The sequence below is a fragment of the Cynara cardunculus genome, assembly GCF_001531365.2.
Source record: "Cynara cardunculus var. scolymus isolate 2C chromosome LG 9, CcrdV1, whole genome shotgun sequence".
Lineage (NCBI taxonomy): Eukaryota > Viridiplantae > Streptophyta > Magnoliopsida > Asterales > Asteraceae > Cynara > Cynara cardunculus.
In genome coordinates, this window is record NC_037536.1 from 16,068,505 (window position 1) to 16,094,078 (window position 25,574).

The 25,574-nt window shown below is 30.8% G+C and overlaps 3 protein-coding genes across 3 annotated transcripts in view; 2 read left to right on the plus strand and 1 right to left on the minus strand.

Annotated features, from left to right (window-relative positions):
* Positions 1-49: 49 nt before the first annotated feature.
* Positions 50-4,632, plus strand: LOC112518412 (protein SULFUR DEFICIENCY-INDUCED 1-like). The gene is made up of 4 exons (XM_025126096.1): positions 50-227; positions 1,258-1,470; positions 3,008-3,163; positions 4,116-4,632. The coding sequence occupies exons 1-4, from the start codon at positions 129-131 to the stop codon at positions 4,524-4,526; spliced, it is 879 nt and encodes a 292-aa protein (XP_024981864.1). The 5' UTR covers positions 50-128; the 3' UTR covers positions 4,527-4,632.
* Positions 4,633-5,357: 725 nt separating this feature from the next.
* LOC112518087 (vesicle-associated membrane protein 722-like) lies at positions 5,358-9,814 on the minus strand. Its single transcript, XM_025125653.1, has 5 exons — positions 9,484-9,814; positions 7,092-7,233; positions 6,569-6,689; positions 6,400-6,462; positions 5,358-5,698 (listed from the first exon to the last, which is right to left on the minus strand). The coding sequence occupies exons 1-5, from the start codon at positions 9,671-9,673 to the stop codon at positions 5,549-5,551; spliced, it is 666 nt and encodes a 221-aa protein (XP_024981421.1). The 5' UTR covers positions 9,674-9,814; the 3' UTR covers positions 5,358-5,548.
* LOC112517850 (probable serine/threonine-protein kinase PBL25) overlaps positions 9,672-25,574 on the plus strand; it is a 24,987-nt gene continuing 9,084 nt past the window's right edge. The window contains exon 1 of the mRNA XM_025125220.1: positions 9,672-9,774. Within this exon, the coding sequence (XP_024980988.1) occupies positions 9,672-9,774 (103 nt within the window). The remainder of the gene's footprint in view (positions 9,775-25,574) is intronic.

Sequence of the window (25,574 nt, forward strand, 5' to 3'; positions counted from 1 at the left end):
ATATATATATATATATATATCCTTCCTGTGATTCTACATATATAATAATTGATAAGAGATAGAAAGATAGAAATAGGTGTGTAGTCTAGAGAGAGAAAGAGAGGTTTGTAGAGAGAGAGAGAGAGAGTATGGAAGTGAATTCAAGAAAGAAAGAAGATGATGAATTTCATATTATCCATAAAGTTCCATATGGTGATGGTCCTTATGTCAAAGCTAAACATGCACAGGTTCTTTCTTCAATTCATCTTTTATATATATTCTTTCCGAATACCTACAAAGCAGGCAGATGGTTGTCCTGAGATTAGTCGGCTCACACAACAAGTTGGATATCCAGGTTAATCAACAAAAATAACCAATCCCACAAAATTTCTATGGATCAAACCAACTCAGATATGTTTTACAGACCAAACTGGAGTTTTGGATTACAAAATTTCTGTTAAGATCGAATAACTATTCGTATTTTATTAGAAACTTTTGTATGATAAATTACTATACAAGAAAGTCAGCAAGATCGACAAAGGACGATCTGTAATTACTATGCATTTTTTACTATTATAGTTTTTGATATATGATTTATTTAAATGACAAATTGCATGAAAAAGTAACATATTTTAACTTGATTCCTATTCTGGGTAACGTACTTTCAAAACTTCCATTTAGGTATCTAAGATGTAAAGTTTTAAACATTTAAGTATTTAGATAACCGGTTTAAGCATTAACCGGTTATCATGATGATGTGACGAGTGATACGATATCCAACTCAGTATTATTTGTTGACGTAGTTAGTGACATGATTTTTTTTTATCTAAATTAGTTTTCAACCGGGGTACTTAAGCGTTAAAACTTTACATCTTAAATATTAAAATGAAAGCTTTGAAAATACGTTTTTCAAAATTGAAATCAATTTAAAAATACGTTACTTATTCATTCAACATGACCTTATTTAAATATTGACTTCATGAAAGTTTTTTAAATATTCAACATCTGGGATCAAAACCAAAGTTTATATCCTATCTTTTATACACTGATTTGTTACTTGTTTAACTTCAATACCATATATAATAATATTTATATACGGCAAATACAACAAATAAACTCACACACCCTCTTCATCTTTGGTGAGTTTGAATCTTTAGAAGGCCAAAAGCTACGATACCGTTGGGCTAAAGGCCTTTTGATTACATGTTATCATCTTATTATTAATGAATGAATTGAATAGATAGATAGATATAAAAAGGTGTATGTATATGCATGCAGCTTGTGGAAAGGGATCAAGAGGGTGCAATAGTATGGTTTTGGAAGGCAATAAATGCAGGAGATAGAGTAGAGAGTGCCTTAAAAGACATGGCAGTTGTCATGAAGCAATTGGACAGAACTGAAGAAGCCATTGAAGCTGTCAAGTCTTTTAGAGGACTCTGTCCCAAAACTGCCCAAGAATCTCTTGATAATGTCCTCCTTGATTTGTTTAAGGTATCTCCTCTCCACACATCCTACTCATTACTCACTTTATATCACGTGAGACCAACTTGTTTTTGTGAGACCTGTGAGGTTACCTTTCTACACTTGAAACTTCACAGCAAAACGTTGTGAAAATGACCTTGACAGTGTTTTTGTTGTGAAAGTTCGGCTTTTTTTTATCTTCATAGCGTTTTACTATGAAATTTCAAGTGTAAAAAAATGGTCTCATAAAACAAGCTGGTCTCACGGGAACCCAACTCTCTCTCTCTCTCTCTCTCTCTATATATATATGTATATATGACATATTAAATACAAACTCAATATTTGTTATAAATCTATAAACGGGTTCATGTATGAAGCTAACACGTGTGAACATGTAGTGTTTATAACGTGTTGTTTCATATATGAAACTTTTGTGACTGTTTTGCGTGTAAAAAAGAAACAACAATATATGTTTCACATAGAAACACACACACACACAGATATAAATACAAACAAGAACAAAACATGTAAAACAATATGAATCATAATTTAAAAGTCAAACTTATTGTATGATTTGGATTGGTTTGCTCAAGTTTGTAACAAATATTGGGGTTGTATTTGAAATTTGCTATCTATCTATATCTATATCTATATCTATATCTATATCTATATCTATATCTATATATATATATATATACATATGCCCCTACATATACACACAAATGGATTCCTTGCAAAAGCTTTGTTAATTTGATAGATACTGCATTATAGGAGTATCAGTACTGGAAACATGGCACTGGATAGCATTCATTTGAAACTTTAACGTACATGCATATATATATATATATATATACACATACATATATGAATGATCTTGTGAGAAGGAGAGTTAAGGTGAGAAGTGTAAAAAAAGGATCTAGACCCCTGATCACCTTTGATCTTAAACCCACCCATGAATCTTGCTTGATACGGGGATTGATCCTATGCATATCAGTACATCCAAATGTGGAGATCCATTTTTATGCTTCTCACCTTAACTCTCTTTCTCAATGGAATCCAACTCTTTCTCTCTATCTCTCTCAATATATATATATATATATATATATATATGGGTACGTTGAAATGAGAAGCTAAACATTTTGTGAAAATGTGAGAAGTTTCAATATCATATATGATTACACGTACCATACACAAACTTAATCATATATGATTAAACACACCCAAAAGAATGTTATTATATTTGATATTGAAACTTCTTGCATTCTCGTAAAATGTTTAACTTCTCGCATGATCCTTCCCCCTTTCTCTCTCTCTCTATATATATATATATTTATATATGAGTGGGTTCCATGCAAACCCATCTCATATATACACAACTTCTATGTGTACTTTTTTGAATCAATCTCTAAAATGTTACAGAAAGTGGAAAAGGTTTTTACATACATACATACATACATACATGTATAATGATCCGTGTCTATTTCAACATGTCAATCAATAGAAAGAAAAGATCGAGTTTAGACAAAATTCATCGTAAAACTTATGTGATTGAATGTTTATTCAACAGAAATGTGGGAAAGTGGATGAACAAATAGGGTTGTTAAAGCAAAAGCTTAGGATGATTTACAGAGGAGAAGCTTTTAACGGAAGACCAACAAAGACTGCTCGATCTCATGGCAAGAAGTTCCAAGTCTCGGTCAAACAAGAAACGTCCAGGATTCTGGTATTTTTCTTATTACTTCTAAGACTGTATTAGTTTGTTTTACCAGTTGTTCATACCATATCGAAATTGGACTCATTTGGCTCTAATACAACAATAACAACACACTGTTTGATTATATAGAGTCGAGTTTATGGGGTTCAAATATGGCCCCACCCACCTTATCCCGGGATACCTCGATTTAACTCGTCCATGATAAATTGATAATTGTAGGATTATAGATATTAAATAGTAATGGGGTGTTTGTGATTGCTTATTTGAAACAACTTATGTTTTTCTACAAAAATGTTTATCATCGTATTATAAGTTAAAAAAATTTAGCTTCTTCAAAAACTTCTTATTACCGGTAGTTGTTTATCCAAACACTCAAAAGTGCTTATTACCAGTGCTACACCAAAATAAGTCAATGAGTTGTTCTTATAAGCAATCCTAAACACCCTTTAAGCACGGAGAGAAAGTGTTTGGTTTTACATAATATAAGTAAATTACATTTTTCATCCCTGTCGTTTGTTAAAACTCGTTGATTTCATCCCTGTAGTTTTGAAATTTTGGTTTTCGTCCCTATGGTCTGTAAATCATTGTTATTTTCGTCCACGATGCTAATTCTTACTTTTAAATACGAGGGACTAACAAAGCAATAAATTGTAAACCATAGGAACGAAAACAACATTAGAGTTTAAAATATAAGGACAAAAGTAGCAAAGATGTGCAAACCGTAGGGATGAAAACCAAGATTTTAAAACCACACGACAAAATCAGCAATTTTCAACAAACCACAGGAACAAAAACGTAATTTACTCTATATAATATAATAAGTTCATTCCCAATGAAATTGAGAGAAATAAAAATTTATTTCCATTTTCATTCTTTCGTTTCCGTCTCAATCAAACAAATTTTAAATTTTAAATGCTTATTTGAAACTGAGGCCCATTATGTTCTTTTTGGGGTAAAATAGGGGAACTTGGGCTGGGCCTACATGCAAAAATCCAACTTCATGGCAGCAGAGGTGGTCTACAAGAAAGCCCAAATGATTGACCCAGATGCAAATAAGGCCTGTAATTTGGGCCTTTGTCTAATGAAGCAGGCCCGATATGACGAAGCCCGTTCGGTCCTTAGAAATGTCGTCAACCGTGAGCTTCCAGGAGCTGAAGACATCAGGACCATCAACAGGGCTCGGGAACTGTTGACGGAGGCGGAAATGTGGCGGCCACCGGCGGGGTTGTTGCCGGACCTCCCTGGACTGGACTTAGATGATGACTTTGTTAATGGGCTTGAAAAGTTGATGAATGTATGGGCCCCCAATAGATCAAAAAGGCTTCCCATATTTGAACAAATAGAAAATTTTAGAGACCAATTAGCTTGTTAAAATATTAATTTTTTATTTATTATTTTCTTGTTTTTAAAATATGTGAAATAAATAAAATAGTATTTGTATAAATTTTTGATAATAAGTTGTTTAATTATTCTATCAAGATATGAGTTTTAGTTGGTTTTTATGTTTGAGATGTATGTTTTAAAGCATAATTTAGATGAATTGTTAATAAAAATTTAATGTGGAACTAATAAATAAATCCCATCCAACTCTAACCATTTGGATATCGTTGAATGATTAGGAATCAGAAGGATTTGAAACCGTTGGTTTAATTTCATTCTTTACAAAACGAATGTTTCCATCATAATTTAAACATTATTACAAACAAATGTTACGAAATCTTGTGAAATACCAACTACTCCTATGAGATTTTTAAGCCTAATGTTAGTGGGATTTCAATAATATCAACTACCCCTATTTGATTTCTAAATCCAATGTCGGTGGGATTTCAATTCCAGACTTTCCTTTAAACCAAATATGGATTAGAATAAAAATCCAATTCCAAATCCCACAAACCAAGCACCCCCTTACCCCTCGAATGGTTTTGAGAATTTGGATTTCGTTGAAAGATTTAGATTTGAAAGGATTTAAAACCTTTGGTGTGTTTGGTTTGTAGAAGTTGAAATAAAATCGAATTTCATTCTTTATAAATAATTGAATCACTTTTTTATTAATGGATTATTACAAACAAATATTTTTAACATATTTTAAAAACATTATTACATACAAATTCTATGAAATCCCGTGAAATACCAACCACCCCGTGGGATTTCAAATCTATGAAATTCAATTCCAAATCCAATCCAGTCCAATAAACCAATCGGACCTGAAGAATTGGCCAAAGAGAAAACACAGGGCATCTGGAATCGAACGGTTTCCTAATACAAATATACACACATGTACATGTACATATACATATATATATATATATGTATATATGTATCAAAAATACTTTAAAAGGCAGAAGCCACGTCTCACTCACAATATATGGGTCAACCAAAAACAAAACATAAACTTCACTTGCCACATTTAAAGCCACCACAAGCAGCTACAACTATGATGAGGATGAGTGCAATCAAGATTCCTAAAACTATCAGTTTTATCTTCATATTCTGAAACCACATCTTCCTTCTCAACTGTGTTCCCGCTGTCCTAAAACCTTGTGCCTGCAACATTCCCATCCTTCAATTAAACCCTTCTATTTCCGACAATCCACATCATATTACTCTGCCCTCCAGGAGAAAAGAGAGGTTCCGACAATCCACATCATATTACTCTGCCCTCCAGGAGAAAAGAGAGGTTCCGACACACACACACACATATCGGGGAGAAATTGTCCAAAGTCTAGCGAACTCCAATACAGACCCTCCAACAGAAGTTAAACGGGTACAAATTGTCCAAGAGTGTCAAAAGGGCGGCTAGACGGACATGGATTGTCCGAGTCCCTAGAGTGGTAGATCATATACAATGTGAGAACATGTGGAACCTCATCGACTTACTTTCCAAAAGAGTCATCCCTGGAGGAGAGAAGGAAGGTTCCAACATATATTTGAGAGAAATGGTCCAAGTCTTGGCCAATAAGGGACTCCAACATGCCCCCTCCAACAGAAGCTATACGAACACAAATTATCCCAAAGTGTCAAAAAGGGACTAAACGGACACAGATTGCCCTTGTCCCTAGAGTGGTACACCATGGTTCCAATACAATGTGAGAACATGTGGAACCCGATCAGATTACTCTCGAAAAGAGCTAGCCATTGATAAGAGAAAGAAGGTTCCAATATATATTGGAGATAAATGGTCCAATTCTAGCCAATATGGGACTCTTAACATATTTGATGTGAAGTTTGTAGTTTAATCGACTTACTTGAGAGTGAAGGTTCTCCGTTTTATCAACCAGAAGCTCGATCTTCTCTCCACGGTCAAGAACCTAATAGTGTCCATTACAAGATCAACAACACAACCATAAAAGCTTGCATAAAAAAGCTCCAAAATATAATTTATACATTCAACTTGAAAAATCTATCATGACTCACCTTCTCAATGTTTTCCATCATCACACCTTTGACTTCTGAAACTTGGGCTTTCACCTTTGATAGCTTGCTGATCTCTTCGGGATGGTCCACACAATGCTGCATCTGCTCCTTCAGCTTGGAACTGATATTAGAAAATGGAACAATTAGAGCATCTCGAATGAGAGGTTCTTAATAAGCAAAAAGTGTACTGGATTATAAGAACTACCATTGGAGAGGGTTCTTATTAGTCACCCACATTTTAGGAGTTCTTCTGTGAAATGACATTTTATTAGTTTTTATATATATTTTTATTTTTATATCCACATTATTAATGTTGAACCAATACATGGGACCCACAAAAGAGCTTCTTATTAGTCATTACTATTATGGAGTTTTATGGTAGTTCTTAATTTGCTGAGTTGACGATGATGTGACAAAAGAAGTGCAAAACAGGAGTTCTTATAAGTCACTCCATTGGAGAAGATCTTACAAAGCTTGAAGGATGTAAAAGAAGACAGGGAATCAAAATAGCTGGTGAGATTACCCAAATTCCTTATTGAGACTATTGGCAACAGCAGTTGCAGCTTTCCCTCCACTGTATTTCTTGGTAAATTCGTCCTTGATTCGCTCGAGAAAAGCAATCGGAATCTGACGACCAATTGCTTCGACAGCAACCACACAGTATGCTTCATAATTTCATAAGTTAAAAGTTAGTTGATATATAGGTGAAACAAATAGAACCATTATATTCCAAAGAGAAGATTGATGTATATTCGCAACAATTTTGAAGTTCCTACTTATTATGTTCTCAATTTGAAGTTCCTTTTGGCGATTAGAGTCGTATGATGATCGTTGCTAGTTTAATCTGTTTGTTGTTGATTTACTTGATTTCTAGATGTATGCTATATAATTGTTTCTCTTATATAGAGGAGGTTCCAAGTACAAACCATGCAAACCATAATCATTATTTATATTATGAAACAATTGAGATATTTATGGACAATTATCATGATCCATTAATTATAATTGAGATATATATGGAAGATGATAAGGTTCATTTATTATGATCGTGGCTTTAGATTAGGAAACAAAATGGAATCAGATATTTATTAGACTAGATGGACAACATTGGTCGTATGGTCTGTAAGAATTACATGATTTGTATTTTGAACCACCTCTATATAATGCATATAGTTCTTTAGCTAACTCGATACGTGGAGTCCCTATGCATCTATTCTATGCTACAACAAATATGATGCATATGAGCAGTATAATATGTAAACATAATGAACCAGCTTATCATTCATAACTTCACTAATGGTGGTGATGATGATTGAAATTACTTCAATTATCATGATAATGGCCAGCTTCCTATGTTTTATTTATATCATGATGGTGAATTAGTGATTATTACTGCTTTAATTGTGGTGTTCCTTTTCTTACTAAAGGTGATTTGATGGAATATGGTATGGGTTTGAATATTTTTGTGCTTTTTCTTTGCTACTTTATCTTTTACTTTATTAACACAATAAATGTTACATAACATAAAAGAAAGTTTAGTTGCAAACCTGTTTTCCATTGAGAACCGGGGAACAAAGGAGAGTGCGACACGTGTCTCCATTCATTATGAATAATGAACATGAAGTTTTTACACCATTCATGATGAATATCCCATGAAAGACACGTGGCGCGCTCTCCTTTGTCTCTATGGTTCACAACGGATTTTAAGTTTGCAAGTGACCTGCCCCTACATAACATACCACACCCAAATGTTTGGCAATTTCAAAGAAGGCCACACTCAACCACCCATACACACACCTGTACTCATCCTTCCTAACACCCAATAGGCCAGAATATCATACTTTAATTAAATAAATACAGAAAAATTAAAAGATATATCATGAAATCATAATGCCTTACACCATTTACATAGCATCTGAATTTGACTATCATTTGCAGGTCAACTAGTCAATGACATTTCAATCTAGACTCTAAACTCGCATAGTCTTGACTATTTATCAGTTCATATCATAAAGTATGATACTATACAAGAACCTATAGCAGACTTTGATCTAAAACCATAATGAGGACAATCTTGAGCACTTAATAGCACAAATAACGACAAAGATCCACCTCTACTTTTGGAGTTTGTGTAGCAACTTAAACTGACTCATGTTTACCGTATTATACCGCTCATATTCATCATACATGTAGCATAGAACAGATGCATAGGGACTCCACATGTCAAGTTAGCTAAAGAGCAATGATGCATTACACAAGAGAAGTAATCGAATAGCAAAACATCTCAGAAATCAAGTAAATCAACAACAAACAAAGCAAACTAGCAACAATCATCATAGGACTCTAAGAGCATCTCCAACAGATCCTCTACAATGAAGATTTTTGAGAATTTTGGCTAGGTTTTTGCTCCAACTGATACTCCAAAATGAAGAAAATAGGAAAGAAAAGGGTGAATTCTCCAAATTCGAAGAGCTCTTAAAAAAATGATTGCTTTTAGTAGAAAGATATGATGTTTTATTCTTCCTAACAACGAAAATCTTTAAGAAATAATATTTTATTAACTACATTACATATTTTAATAATATGATTAATTGTATTTCTTTTAGAACATTTTGACTTTTGATTCTCATTTTGGAGAATCTCTAATGGCAATCAACAAGTAGATTAAAGTAGAAACGGTCATCATGCTACTCTAATCGCCAAAAGCAACTTCAAAATGATAACACAATAACTATGATCCCTATTCCCCAATCAAAAACTAATCGCCATAAATCATTATATTAAATCAGTAAATCTGAAAAAAAATAACTCAAATCTCACGAACACGTAATCTAACAACATCAAAAAAACAATCAAATTGATCAACCGACATTTCGCAATCTAAAAACAACTTGTTTAGATCAGATAAAACTTACTAAATCCATCTTCAACGAGATAGTTAAACGTATGACCATCGCAAGAGTATGTAAACTTGTTATTGGTAGCAGGAAGTTTCTGGAGACACTGAGCAGCGATATTGGTGAAATTGCCGGTGAATTCCGTGTATTCAGCAAGGATCACCGTCCCTCTCGCAACAAAACTGTAGATCAACGACTGTTGCCCCATGGTAACTCCTTTGTCTTCTCCGTCGCCGGCGATCACCACCACCGTGTCTCCGGAGCGAAAAACAATGGAAGAAAGCGTGAATTTTATTGGGAGAATGGAAGGTGAAAAGGGAGAATTTGGGATTTTGCTTAAACCGAAAGTAAAGGTGGTTTTGTCGACAATGTGGTCTTAACAAAGTCCTGGGTGATCATGGGAAGTAACGGAAACGTCCAGCTGTTATCTGTTGTTCCAAGATCTCCAATTTTTGTATTGACGCGCTTATTGTTGATAACAGGGTTGGGTTTGGACGGCAGATCGGTTTGTTTTCGTTTTCGTTTTCGTGATATTCGTCTCAAATATTTTTGTACATTTGAAATTTTGTAGCAAAATGCTGTAAAGGTAAAAAAACCGAACTTTCACAATAAAAACATTGTAAATGTTACCTTTACAGAGTTTTGCTAACCTTCATAGTGTTTTTGCTGTGAAGTTTCAAGTGTAAAAAAGTGGTTTCACGAATACAAGTAGGTCTTACATGATCCCAAGTCGTTGATAGCATTTAGGATTGTATAATTACACATAATTATGTGTAAAAAGTCATCTGATTTAGTTTAAATTGGTCAATCTAATTAAAGTATTTTTAACAGATTTTCTTAAATTTCTTCAAAAATGGAGTATCAAAAATCAAAATCTTCAAAATGTAATTGCATTCATTTCTAGATTTCCTGTTCTGGAAAATCCAACATTGATTATAATATTAAAATATTTCATTCATCTGTTAAAAATATTATTTTTATATTTGAATATTTATTTTCAAAGTTTTCTATTGATGGTCTCACTTGGTATTTATTTTTTGGGTGTTCTACGTATTTGGAGGAAAAAAAATCATTCTCTCTCCTACTTTCTTCATTTTGAAAATAGTTATGAAAAACTGTTGAAGCAAAATATTATATCAAAATTTCCACTTTCTCCATTTTGGAGAATCTGCTGAAGATGCTCTTAGATTTATGATATCCAATTGTAATTGGAAATCTGCAATCGCATACTTGGTCACCCGATGCTATGGAGGGTATCAGATTGAAAATTTCAATATTCAAATTGAATTGGTCGGTTTTTAGATGTTAGTCCAGCATTCAATAAAATCAAACAGACCCAATCCGATGATCATCCAATGACCATTCAATTATCATACAACTACCATCCAATAAATAAGTATATATAATTATTAACATTTTATGATATAGTTTTTTAATTGATATTTATGTGCATTATTTTTTAATAACTTAAAGGAAATATATTAAATAATTGGTTGAAAATTGGATCAGAACATTAAATGAATTCAATCTGGTACAAATGGATAACCAATAGTAGTATCCAATTGATTGAACCGATATCTCCAATCATCCATTGGATTGGATTAGATGTCTAATGTTAGTTGGATTGGATCGGATGACAAAATCCAGCATTCAATGGATGATTAGATCAGATCCACCTAAATCCATTGAATTTCAACCGATGAACACCACTGACTGAATATTAATTATAATTTTTTATGTAACATACAGAGGTTGGTTCAAACGGAAACACAAACATTTTATGAAAATACAAGAACACTCGTATCACATACATAGGCGGACCTAGTTAAGTGTCACCGTATCGTTTCTCCATTGAAGGGTAAAAAATTTAGGTTTCGTGAACGGTGCAACCGTATTAATTTGTTGTGTGCCACCGTATGTATTTTGAAACTACAATGAGAACAAGTTTTATTTGGTAGAGTTGGTTTGCAAAGCTTTTATTCCACCCCACACCCAAGTCCGAATCATGTTAGTGTCATTTTCTTAGTCAGAAAAATCCCCAATTGCCTTGCAGAACTCGAACAGGTGACCTCTAAAAAGAATATCCAAAAAATCCAAAGTTCATTTCTAACTGAATTAACCACACAAAATATTGTTTCTCATAGCATGAAATTTCTTCTTTAAACAGTTTTTTCGGTAAACCATACTGACATTTGGTTGATTTAAATCCAGATAAAAAACAGATATATTTATAATTAAATCAGATATAAATACATTTTTCATATCTTAATGTAAAAACAAATACTACCACCAACTAAGATGTAACATGTTGCTCTTGAATTGGTTGACATGTCAAACCACATAAAAATAGGTCCAACTAATTAATTAACATTATATTTATTTAAAATTTTGAAAATAATAGTTTTTTTAATATATAATATTTATATACGGAAAATATAATAAATAAACTCACACACATTCCTCACATTTGGTGATGTTTGAACCCTTGATCTCTTAGGAGGCTAAGGACTCATATACTGTTAGGCTAAAGACTCTTTGGTATTTGAAAATAATAGTTGTTGTTGGCATAATGTCCTATTTTTCCGCACTTACAACACACTGGTTTCTCGAATTTTTAATGTTAATGATCCCGCTTTTTCTTTAATGGATAACTAGGGCTGTTCATCGGTTGACATCTATTGGATTTGAGAGGAACTGAACCAATCCAATCATCCATTGGATGTTGAATTTTGTCATCCAATCCGATTAACATTGGATAACTGATTCAATCTAATGGATGATTGGATCGGTTCGGTACCATCCATGGTTTGGTGTAAAATGATTAAGTGGTCAAAATGATTAGTAGACTCTTATAATATAGTACAAAATGAAATATAATTGTTTAATAATTATTCAGAATGAAATTAGGGTGCTGAATTGTTAAGGGAAATCCAAGATACAAAATCATCCAGAAGGTTTTAGAACCATTAGAGACAGATTTTTTTTTTGCCAAACAAAATTCGCCTCTTAACGATTCAGAAGCTGTCTCTTAATGAAACTATTAAGAGTTAAACAAACAACCTTTAAATCTAATAATCTATTATCCATTATTAAAAAAATATAATATTAAAATTCATGGTTTGTTGGTTTAGAATTGGGCTGCATGTAAAAGGCCCAATAAGTATATGAATATAAATGTTATAACATTCACACTTTTTTTTCATTAACTCAGAATCAGGTGGTCACGTTAAAATAAATAAATAAATATTTTATAATCCCGGGGTAAAATGGTAACTTTGGTAATGGTAATATTAATAACAACCATATCATATATATCGTAATATTAATGAAACAAAATCATTTGTAAAATAATATATTAATTTTATGTTCAAATATTATAAATAAAATTACATCCATCATTAAAATAGATCAACAATAAAAATAAAACACACTATAATCAACTTAACATAATGAAACATTTTGAATAATAATAATAAAAAAATTTACTACTACATTTCATGAACGAAATGGTTTCACAGTTTAATCAATACACAAATCAACGTAATGTTAGATGAGACATTTGTCATGTTCATGTAATATATTGGTAGATGGATCCGTTTCAATCTAATTATGAAACTGTTTCACTGTTCGCTAATTAAACAACATTTTCTTAACAATTATGAAATTGTTTCACTTTCGTTATGCACCAATTTCATCGGCAAATTTTTTTCAATCCGAACACGTTTCATAGCGTCAATGCATTTACCATTATACGCTTTGTTAACCATTAAGTGAATAAAATCATCCAAAGAAAATTAAAAAAAAATGAAACAATTTCATCAATAATGAAATTGTTTCACTCTTCGCTAATTACACAACATTTTCTTATCAATTATAAAATGGTTTCACTTTCTTCATGCACCCATTTCATCATGCACCCATTTTATAATTATTTTCACTTAGGGTTCACGTTAGATCAGACTGTTTTCTCATATATGCACATCCGTCCATTTTCTCGATAATGGTTGTTTAAGCCCGTATTTCTAGCAGGTCGGATGGACCAGGTCTAACAGGTCGTCCCACCCATAAACAGCTCTAATAAGTACATGAGTTAAATAATATATTATTCTTATTATGAGTAAGATCCTTGTCACCTTTTGTATATATATGTGAAAATTGTGAAAGTGTAAGATTGAATATTTGGTTGGTTTATGTAGTTATCAATGGAGTCTAATCGTTTTTACAGTCGCATTGACCAAATGTGTTTTCCTAATTTTGACATATTTATTGTATTTAATTTTTTTAAAAATGAAGTAGTTTTCTTATTAAATTATTTAAAAAATCTGATTTTGTATGAATAAATAAAAAAAAAAGTTAAATGGTCGTTTATTAAACACTTATCCGGTAAGCGTTTACCTGCAAGAGAAATCACTGTCACTTATCTTATCATGTAACTTTATCGGTCATCATAATAGATTGTTGGTAAGCGTCTTAAAAACCCAGTAAGTGTTTATGAGGTAAGAGTCATCACCATCACTTACCAGTTAAGGCTATCGATCCTTGTCTTCCCTTTTTACCTGGTAAGATTCTTGATTATTGTTATGTTCACCTAGTAAGATAATTGAATGAGTAAGTTTTTTTTTTTTTTTTTATCAATGTAAGTGTTTAGTAAATGACCCCTAAGAACATCTCCGTTAGATTCTTCAAGATGCAGAAAATCGAGATTCCAGTGATTTTGGACAAATCTTTCGATCCAACAGATTCTCTACGAAATGGAGGAAGTAGGAGATAGAATGCGAAATTCTCCAAATTTGAAGAAATAAATTTCTATTCGTAAAAAAAACTTGAAATTAAATGTATGAATTGAATTGCACAATAACAATCGATCCCAAGTCCCTGTTGGTTTCAGCCGTTGAAAGAATCAAAAAATGTCCTTTTATTCTAGTGTCTTTAAAGACCAGTTTTATACAAAACCAGTTAAAATTATCAGTAATCAGTTTACCCAAATAATAGTATTTAATATCTTATGACCAATTGCCATAGTAAGATATCATTTTCCGTACCTATTGATTATTGTAGTTCAAGAATTAAACAGTAAATTTACAATAATTCAGTTATTTCCAAAAACACTTTCACTTTAAGAATTTATTTTAACAATTTATAAAAGAGATCTTAAAATTAAATGTAAAAAAACAAGGAAATAATTTTTTATTAAATATATAAAAAATATTTTAATAATATAATTAGAGTTGTAATCTTTAAATAAAAATCATTTGTTAAAACTAAATACGTTTTTAAAATTTTAAATTTTAATTCTCCATTTATTTTTGTAATCCACTGAAAATGTTTGTATATTTATTTTTTAAGAAAAAAATATTAACGATGAAAAGGCATAAAAATAAAATATTGAGATGGAAAATAAAATATGGGGATTGTTATTTGTATCCCTTTAATGTTAAAATCATATCAATTCATATATTCAGAATGTAAAAAATGAGTTTTAATGTTAATGTGTATACAGAAGAAAATATTAAGGGGTTGTTTGTCTGTTTTTTAATAGTTCTAGTAAGAGGCAACCTCTGAATTACAAAGTGGTGAATTTTGTTTGACGAAAAAAATACGTTTCTTAATGGTTCTAAAACTTTCTAAATGATTTTGTATCATAGATCTCCCTTAACCATTCAATACCCTAATTCCATTGTAAACAATTAGCAAACAATTATATTTTATTTTGCATTATATCATGATAACCTCTTAAAATTTTTACACCAAACCATTCAACAATTATCAAACAACCCCTTAAAGCATATAGTCAAACCTTAGAGGTCCATTTCATTGACTTTCTTGACACTGATATCCATGCAAAACATCACATGAGGGGTTGCTACATTGTCTACCAACAAATATGCACCAATTATTTTAGAAATTTGTTTTTTTAGATAATCGTGTGAAACCGAAGTTTATAAAAATTGTTTGGATTACCTTATCGCGGTACCAAAACATAATAAGCTGATAAGTTTTTTTTTCTCATCTAAACACTAAAACATCTTATTACCGGTACCACACCAGGATAATAAGTTCAAATGGAATGACTAAGCAAAAACTCCTTAGTACCAACACCAAATTGGTATAAGTATTTTTTTTTTTGTTCCATCAAAACACTGAAAACTCTTTATTACCGGTATTACACTGAAATAAGTTAATAAACACTTTAAATAAACAATCTCAAACACCCTTTTAATTATGAGATGGAAGAATGTTATTTTTCATTGTAAACATTTATTTTGAGACATGGAGTATATCTTATTGATCTTCTTTCTGTGTTTTGATCCTTATATATTCATCATTTTCATAACTACTTTTAGTCAAATACTGTTTTGGGTTGCATAAGTTTTAACAGAGTTGGCTAAGCATGATACCTGGAATATTCATGATCTTACACAACATTGACATCAGTCATTTTAAACATTGTTTCAAAATATCATATATATATATATATATATATATATATATATATATATAATTATGTCATAATTATACATTCATACTTTTTAAATCATCAATGTGGTTGTGAACTACGTTGAACGACCCACTTTCTCATGTTGTTACAATTACTTCTCATACTCAGCAAAAACTACTCATGCTTTTACGACAGATATAACAATCCTACATACCTAATTGTTTTTTTTTTCGGTGTGAATACATGACACAAATCAGTCTTGCTCTGATAGCAAGCCCTCATGTGGACCATCACAGTTCAATGACACCCCCACTCAGTCAATAACACGTAAGAAATCTCGTATTAGGCAATAAGATCATGTTCATACATTTTCAGACATATAGCATATCGCATGCATAAAAAATATCCGAAAATCTATATTAGTTTTCCCAGTAATGTTGTGGCTGCAATGCGTAAGCCAATGACAAAATGGTTTCTGAGAATGTCTGACGAAGGACGTCAGAAATTTAAGCGGGGAGGTTTGTAAGAATCCTTCTCATATGAACAGAAAATAGATTTGTGAACTTCATATAAACTTAGAGCTGTAGATACCAATAACTTTCAGATAATTATAAGTCAACTTAAAAATCACTGAATCGATCTGTATAGTCGTTGTCTCGAACATAAATGGTGTATGTATAATTCGTAATTAAAACCAAGTTTCCAAAAACCCTACTGTTGCCATTATTGACGTTTGGTACATGACACAATAGATCCAATCGATACTTTTTGTTAATTTCTACCACAATAATTCTATTATTATTTTATTTTATTTATATTATATTATATTATAAAGTACTCAAGTAAAACTTTTAATTTTAGATTAAATATAATTTATAAAAATATTAAATATAAATTATTAATACATATAAAATCTTTTGATATGTAAGACATTTAGTCTCTCGCTTGTAGCTGAGTTTGTAAGGAGCGGGATGATTTTACCCAGATACAATACAGGTATCGGGTTCGATCTCGGGTCTCATCCATCGAGCGAGTCAAAAAAATATTCTCTAACATTGGTGTCCTTGGAAACGGGTTTCCTATAAGGCCAGTTAAAGTTGTCGGTTGTAACACCTTCAAAGCCCAAAGCAACGGACTAGTGCGATAATTTTGAATCCACCTTAAAATCATGATGAAAGTTATTGGTAGTCCACTGTTTGAAACAAAAAAATTTGGTTACATTTATTACTTTTTTTCAAATAGAAGATCAATCAAGAGAGGATGCATTAATTATTTTATTTTGAAGAAAGAGGACACAAAACTACTATTTATAAAATAAAATAAAATATGTTATAATATTAAATGTACTGAATATTTTAATAATATAATTAATAAAAAAATTTCTAAAAATAAAGAACTGTTAAAAGTTGCATATATATTTTTTGAAAATTTTGACTTTTAATTCTCTGTTATTTTATTTTTTATTTTGAAAACAAATGACACAATTATTATTGTTTTTAAAAAGTAAAGTTTGTTAGTGTATTAAATATATTAAATATTTTAATAATATAATTAATGTTAAATTTTTTAGATTAAAGAATCGTTAGAAGTTGAATATAAATTTATTGACGTTTTTTTTATTAACCTGAATATTCAATCAACTATGTGAGACGACTAATTCCAGGGCAACCACTTACTTTACGAGTATCCCGGAGTCACCGTATTTAAACATCTGTGACTACAAAGATTTTTTTTTTATTAACCGGTACATCCAACCCGCTAAAAGAGTTCAACATAATTGTTGAAGCAAACTTGTACCAGATCCTCCAAATTAACATAGTTGTTGAAAATGTTCTTACTTTTTAGTGGTAAATTGCATGAAAAGTTAACGTATTTTAACTTGATTCTTATTTTGGCTATTTCAAAACTTATATTTTGGTATCTAAGATGTAAAGTTTAAACATTCAAGTACCCGGATAACAAATTGAAGAATTAACCTGTTACCATGTTGATATGGCGAGTGATGTGGTATGTAACTCGGTATAAAATTTTATTGAAGTTTAAATTCAAAAGGTAAGTCACTGCCACATCAGCATGATAACCGGTTAATGTTTCAACCGACGGTTATCTGGGTACTTAAATGTTAAAAATTTTACATCTTAGATATCCAAATTAAAGTTTTAAAGATACATTACCCAAAATAAAAATCAAGATAAAATACATTACTTTTTACTAAAATTTCCCTTTTTTGTGAATTTTATTTGAGTACCAAAGAAATAGTAACAAATATAAGACAAAAGTTACGTATATGACGAAGTGAAGGACCCATCGTGGGAGACAAAAGGACCAAGAAAAATGGCCCCGTTTTCATTTTCTCAATCTAAATATTGTTATTTTATTATGTCTCAGACTATGTCTGAATTAATCTCAGTAAATTATGACTGCAAGAAAGTAGCCATGATAAATTCAGTGATCATAATTGTTGTGTAAGCCTGAAATCGAACCCTAGGTTTGAGAATGTGCCCCGATCCATCGGGGAACACGGTGGATCGGGGCACGAACACGGTACACCCGTCCTGAACGGGGACGGGGATTCCTTGCTAAACCAAAGATGGGGGTGGGGACAGGTATCGCAGTCTCTGCCCCGCCCCGTACCCGTATTAGTTAATAAATTACACACACACACACACACACATATATATATATATATATATTATTTACTTCAATTAATCGATCATTTATAATTTTCTATTTCCTAACTAGGTTTAGTATCTAAATTGTTGAATTTTGGATGTTATTATATAATATTTTAGATGTCAAATTAAAATACAATTACTCGATATATTTTGGATAATACTCAATATGTTTTGATACTTGTGACGTTAAGTTTTTTTTTTAGATTAGATTGATTTTTATTTTTGTTTTAGGTTATTTGATTGTATTTTCACTATTTTTTTTACAGAAATTAGTGATAGAGTAAACTACAAATGTGGTCCCCGTGGTTTTTTGAAAATAACATTTTTCGTCCTTGTAGTTTTTAAATGACAAGATAGCCAACATGGTTTAAAATAATGTCCGCCTTTGGTCCCTTCCTCTTGCGGCAGTTAGAAAATTCCGTTAAACGAGCGTCATTTTGTTATTTTAATGACTTTTTTTGTCCAATAACCAATCAAAATTGATTTTATGATTTGGTCTCCATGGTTTTTGATTGGGTAAATGACAATTTTTTTTTTGATAAAAAGACGAAAATACCACTCATTTGACAGAAAAAATTAACGGTCGTTAGAGAGAGGAATGAAATCTGGACGTTTTTACAAACCATCATGGTCATCTTGTAAGATCGAAACTGTAGGACAAAAAGAGTTTTCTTTACCTGGATATCCAACCCGTTATACGAGCCGACTAATCCCAGGGCGACCATCCGTTTCGCGGGTAGCTCGGAGTCATCACATTTGAACCTCTGTGGCCACAAGCAGATTTTTATTTCTCCTTAGATTCGAACCTGGTACCTCTACGTACTTTTGATCTTTGGAGCTCAAGCTCAAATCAATCGAGCACCGCCCTTGTGGTTACTCTTACAAGCCCAGGTTCAAACAAATCAGGCATCACCTCTGGATATCCAGCCCGTTATTTTTCACAAACCATAGGGACCAAATTTGTAGTTTACTCTTAGTGATATGTTTCGAACTACAAACTCTTAATTAGATCTCAATAAACATAACTCCGTACAAATTTAAAACAAAGAGCATAAAGACTAAAATGACCTCTAAACACTTCAAATTTATGAACGTAATCTTGATTAAAAATGGTCTAAGTGGTGTATCTTCACGTTCAAACAATCGTTTTGCGACGTTAATGATCATATTAGACCTTTTTACTACTCTAGAATCGAAACCGACGGTGAAAACAGCGCTTGAATTTCGCACGAACTTAAAAAAACATTTCGAAAATCAAGGGACAAAAATGAACTTAATTTGGAGGGTCGATGATGCAATCAGCTATTTAATTTGGTCGATTATTCGGTATTTTAGATATTATTAATTGCATTTTACGTGTATATATTCGACTTTTTTAACGTGTGACTTTCAATTTATAACATTAAATAAGTTCGATTCTAGTAACGACGTCTTTTATTCATATGAATATTAGTATCATTAAAAGTTATAATGATCATTATTATATACTATAAGAATCAAATTAATGAGTTGAGTCATGTAATTGCATTTCTTTAACGGAGTTGGGTCCTTGATGCAACCATATGGATCTAACTCGTTGATTTATTTAGGGATCTAACTCGTTAGAAACTGTAACCAAAGAGACCTAACTCGTTAAAAACTGCAACCAGAGAAACCCCGTCTCATTAAAAAGATACAACCAGGATAACCACAACTCATTAAAAACTACAACCATAAAGACCCATCTCATAAAACGATGCAACCACAGTGACCACAACTCGTTACAAAAATACAACCACAGAGGCACATCGGGTTAACTTTTCACAAGGGAAAAAATCCATTTAAAACACACTTTGAGGATATGTATTTTGAAAGAAAATGCTTGAACTCGTGACGTGGATCGTGGCTATGGGGCATGAGAATGTCGTATTTGAAACCGACTCACTTAGAAGCAACACGAGCGAGATGATATCGAGTTTGGTGGTATCATTCAGACATGTGATCCTTGAGTCAGAGTCGTCTGTTAGAGTTCAGTTTGCTAGGAGAAACATAAGTGTCGTTGCCTATTTGTTAGCTTGGCAGTATAAGTTGTTTGTCATTGGTGTTGGATCTCTGGTTATTAAATGCGCTAAGTTCCATTTATAACGATTATGATCATTAATAAATCGTTACTTTTTATGTATAAAAAAGAATATTTAGAAAAGAAAGGGACAAAAATAAACTTAAAAGGGTCGACGACGCAATTAGCCATTTAATAGGTCGGTTATTCTATATTTCAGATAATATTACTTAAATAAGTAATGTACTTTTACGTGTGCGTGTGTGTGTGTGTATATATATATATGTATATATAGAGTTGGGTTCACGTGAGACCAGCCTGTTTTCATGAGACCCGTGAAACCACTTTTTTACACTTGGAAACTCCATAGCAAAACACTATAAAGGTAAAAAAAAAAACGAACCTTCATAGTAAAAACACTGTGAAAGTTACTTTCACAGCGTTTTGCTATGAAGTTTCAAGTGTAAAAAAGTGGTCTCACGAAAACAGGATGGTCTCACGTGATCCAGGTCTCACGTGATCCAAATCTCTCTCTCTCTCTCTCTCTCTCTCTATATATATATATATATATATATATATATATATATAAAGAGAGAGAGAGAGAGGGGGAGGGGAATGAGTTATTATGCAACCAATATAACTCAATCTCAACCGTCCATTTAATTTGACGAATATGTGATTTTATAAAAGTTTTTATTATTTCATAATATAAAGTATTGATCATAATTAATGAACTCTAGTCATCTTCCGTAAATATTCAAATCATAATAAATGAACTCTTATCATTTGCATAAATATCTCAATTAATTGAGTTGCATTGGTTGTACAAATGAATATGATTACATTTGAAATATATATATATATATATATATATATATACATATATAAATATATATATATATTCGACTTTTTTAATATGTGACTTTCATTTACAATGTTGATTATTTGAATTCTAATTTTTGATGCTTTCCTTTATATGAACGTTAACATCACAAAAATTATACGAATCATTTTTTTATGAAACTATTATAATCAAATAATTAAATTGTTGTCGTTAATCAAGTATCGTTTTATGTGTTTGAGGTTTAATCATTTGAGAATTTTTATATTAAACCTTGTTTTATATAATTTTTTCCCATTTAAGTACAATATTTAATGTATTGATTAATATATATTTGTTTCATATATATATTAGGTTCACAATATGAAATCTTTTTATGTGTTCACAAACACATTTGTAAATCAAGTACATATGGCACAAACAAATTCTGAAATAAATACATATGTTAATCACTACATTAAATTTTAACCGTACATAGAAAAAAAATCTTATAGAATAACATATGATGTACTGGTTCTCAGAAATCTCACTATTTAAAGAATTCTAATAAAAATACTCCCCTTATATGTATTAATGATATAAAAAACTTTTTTTTATAGATGGTCGTAAACCATCAATCAGTAATATACAAAACATCTGTTTGATGTTCTAAGATATGTATTTTAAATTATATAGATATATTTTTATATATTTTAAAATACATTTTATGCAATTTATTGGCGTGTTCATACTGCTTTTAGAAAAATGTTGACTTTTCAAGCTTATCATACTTAAAAAAGTTGCAAGAAAACATTTATTTTTGGAGAATATATAAAAAGCATCCATATATAAAATGTCTTCTATATTTATCAATACTATAAGGATACTCACTCAACGTAACAAGATGTATTTCAATTTTAATGTTTCATTTTATTCATGTTTTTTGTTGATATAATACAGTTTTATGTAGTTTTTAAAAGACGATAACATTTTTATTTTTGAATGAAATATAAATTTAAAATCATAATATCGATATTAATATTAAATTAATTATTCAAAAGATCTCATTTTTTGCGTAATTTTTGTAATTCAATTTTTATTATAATCTAATTTAGATTTAATAACAAAGTAATTTATTTTTATTTAATAATATAATTTTTATAAAAATGATAATTAAGTATTCTTTTATAACCTAATGATTATCCTAATTATATTTTAATTTTTATATTTAAAATGAGATGTTTATCATATATTTGATTATCTTTATCTTATTACACGAATTCAAAAATAAAGTTTTAATAAATTAACTTACACACCATATACTTGTAATATTGAATTTTAAGTAATATGCATCGATAAACAATACTTCATACATAAAAAATAGTTTTTAAGAATTTTTATAAAATATTTTATAATATAGTATAGACAGTTATTAAAAATTATTCATTCTTATAAACTATAGTTTTCTTTTGCCATTTTCATAACAGAAATATTTAATGCACAAATGAATAATTAAATGGGAAATTGATTAAATAGTCAATCTCTTCGTCTACTTTCATTTTTTATCTACAAATGGAAATATTTTACGCACTTGCGTAAACCACGTTTTTTTGATAAAAAGAATGACTAGTTTAGGAATGAGCAAATTGCATGAAAAAATAATGTACTTTAATTTGATTCTTATTTTAGGTAACGTATTTTTAAAACTTTTATTTTGGCATCTAAGATGTAAAGTTTTAAACATTTAAGTAACCAGATAACTGGTTGAAGTATTAGCCAGTTATCATGCTGTGACGTGGTTAGTGATATAATTTTTTTTAATCTAAAATTAGTCTTCAATCGGTTAGCTGGTAACTTAAATGTTTAAAATTTTACATCTTAGATATCAAAATAAAAGTTTTGAAAATACGTTACATTAAATAAGAATCAAGTTAAAGTAAGTTACGTTTTCATGTAATTTAACTTTTAGAAATTAAATTAAAAATATGGCTAAAAAGTCAAATAATTTTCCTTAATTAAATACTATGGTGTAAAAAGTCAAATCATTTTTCCTTTTTTACCCTTTATTTTAAAACCCTCTTTCCCATCTCTCTCTCTCTCTCTCTCTCTATATATATATATAGATTTAGGCATTGAAGAAGTTGAATTGGTTGATGGATATTAATCTCTTGAGGGTTTTTGGTGGTGGTTTCTTGATGACTAAATTCAACACCTTTTCACAAACCCTCTTTCTTTCTTGTGTCATCTTCTTGATTATGGCTTCAATGGCACCTCCATCTCTTTCAAGAACCTTAACTTCAACTTCTTCAATGGATCTAAACCATCCCAACAAAACCCATGTTCCAGATGCGACGCGTATGGCGGCGCATTCAAGAACTAGGGTCGAATTCGAAGCCGATGCTCATGAAGTTCCAAGTGGACCAAACCCTATTTCAAACAAGTGATGGTTGGTTGGTTGGTTGAATTCAAGAAAGCGCAATGGAGAAATCAAGAAATATATATATATTGGTAAAGATTTATGAAATAGATAGTCGGTATATGATTATTTCAGTAGATTGTTATATATATAATGATATTGATATGTAATATATGATTGTAGTTGTGGTTGGTAATGATACCACAAATGATGCATATATGATTATCGTTATTAATAGTTTCGTTTATATATGTTTTGATGTTTCTCTCTTGATCATTATTGTCGTCTACAATTGTTAAACAACATTTAATCGAGCCATTAAAGTTATACCATATATATATATATATATATATATACCTACTTCTTATATAAGAAGGCGATCTACACATATACAGAAGCGACTCGACAAAAGGTCCATTTATATATAATAATTGCATTGTAGCGGGTATAATTTTACCTATTTTCGAACCTTCTTTACCCCATAGAGATATTGAATAGAAAGGGGTATTCTTTTTTCCACTGTAATTTTGAAAATGAACGTTTAAATGTCCTTCAAAAGTAAGTAAATAGATCCGACACATATAAAATGAGTCGATGGACAACAGGTGAATATTCCTGTACTACCCCTTGTTGGTCCCGAGGGACGGAGGAGGCTAGGTTAGCCGAAAGATGGTTATCGGTTCAAGGACGTAAGGTGACCCTGCTTTTTCAGGGTAAGAAGGGGTAGAGAAAATGCCTCGAGTTGTTTATTTCAAGAATAGGTTGGATCCAACCAGCTGTACTTTTTCTGTTATAACTAGGAAAGTTATATATATATATATATATATAGAGAGAGAGAGAGAGAGAGAGAGAGAGGTGATTTATTATACAACTCATTACATTTGTGCAACTAATACAATTCAATCTCAACCGTCCATTTAATTTGATGAATATGTGATTTCATAAAAGTTTTAATTGTTTCCTAATATAAAGTATTGATCATAATTAATAAACCCAAGTCATCTTTCATAATTAAATATTCAAATCATAATAAATTAACTATCATTATTTCCATAAATATCTCAATTGATTGAGTTGCATTGAGTGTACAAAATGTAATTGGTTGCATTTGAAACGTCATATATATATATATATATATATATATATAATTTTAGCTTTTAAAAGCTATTATACTTGTACAAATATTATAAAATTATGCATGGAAAAAATATTAGGTGTGATTTGGGATGAGGTTTAGTCTTGTATCTTGACTTTGCCTTTTAAAAGTTGATTCTTAACCCACCCATCATGCATCAACTATATATGGTTTCGGCCAGAAAAAAAGTTAAAGTGAAAAGTGTAAGAAATGATCTCCATCCTCAGATGTATTTTTAGGATGAGATATACCAAGATGTACCAGATCAATCATCATATCAAGCGCGATTCATTAGTAAGTTTGAGATTAAAAGTAATCAAGGGTCTAGACTTAGTCTTACGTTTCTCAACATAAGTATCATTCTCACACGATCTTTCGCCAATATATATATATATATATATATATATATATATATAGGGAAGGGTTCAAACGAGAACCCCTGTGATTTACGAGAATGCGAGAACAACCCAATAACCACATATTGTGATAAAAAATAAAATTAAAAGATTTTTAAAACTAAAATTGAAATTTAAAAAGATTCAGAAAATATTAAAATTAAATGGGTAATAATGGAAATGATATCATA

What these genes read in the sequence shown, in the direction of transcription:
- LOC112518412 (XM_025126096.1), top strand. Translation starts at nt 129, where the DNA reads ATGGAAGTGAATTCAAGAAAGAAAGAAGATGATGAATTTCATATTATC. An exon ending in TCAAAGCTAAACATGCACAG is followed by an intron (nt 228 to 1,257) that starts GTTCTTTCTTCA and finishes ATATGCATGCAG; the next exon opens with CTTGTGGAAAGGGATCAAGA. An exon ending in AAGAAACGTCCAGGATTCTG is followed by an intron (nt 3,164 to 4,115) that starts GTATTTTTCTTA and finishes GGGGTAAAATAG; the next exon opens with GGGAACTTGGGCTGGGCCTA.
- LOC112518087 (XM_025125653.1), bottom strand. Translation starts at nt 9,673, where the DNA reads ATGGGGCAACAGTCGTTGATCTACAGTTTTGTTGCGAGAGGGACGGTG. An exon ending in TGATGGAAAACATTGAGAAG is followed by an intron (nt 6,463 to 6,568) that starts GTGAGTCATGAT and finishes GGACACTATTAG; the next exon opens with GTTCTTGACCGTGGAGAGAA. An exon ending in CGGAGAACCTTCACTCTCAA is followed by an intron (nt 5,699 to 6,399) that starts GTAAGTCGATTA and finishes GGAATGTTGCAG; the next exon opens with GCACAAGGTTTTAGGACAGC.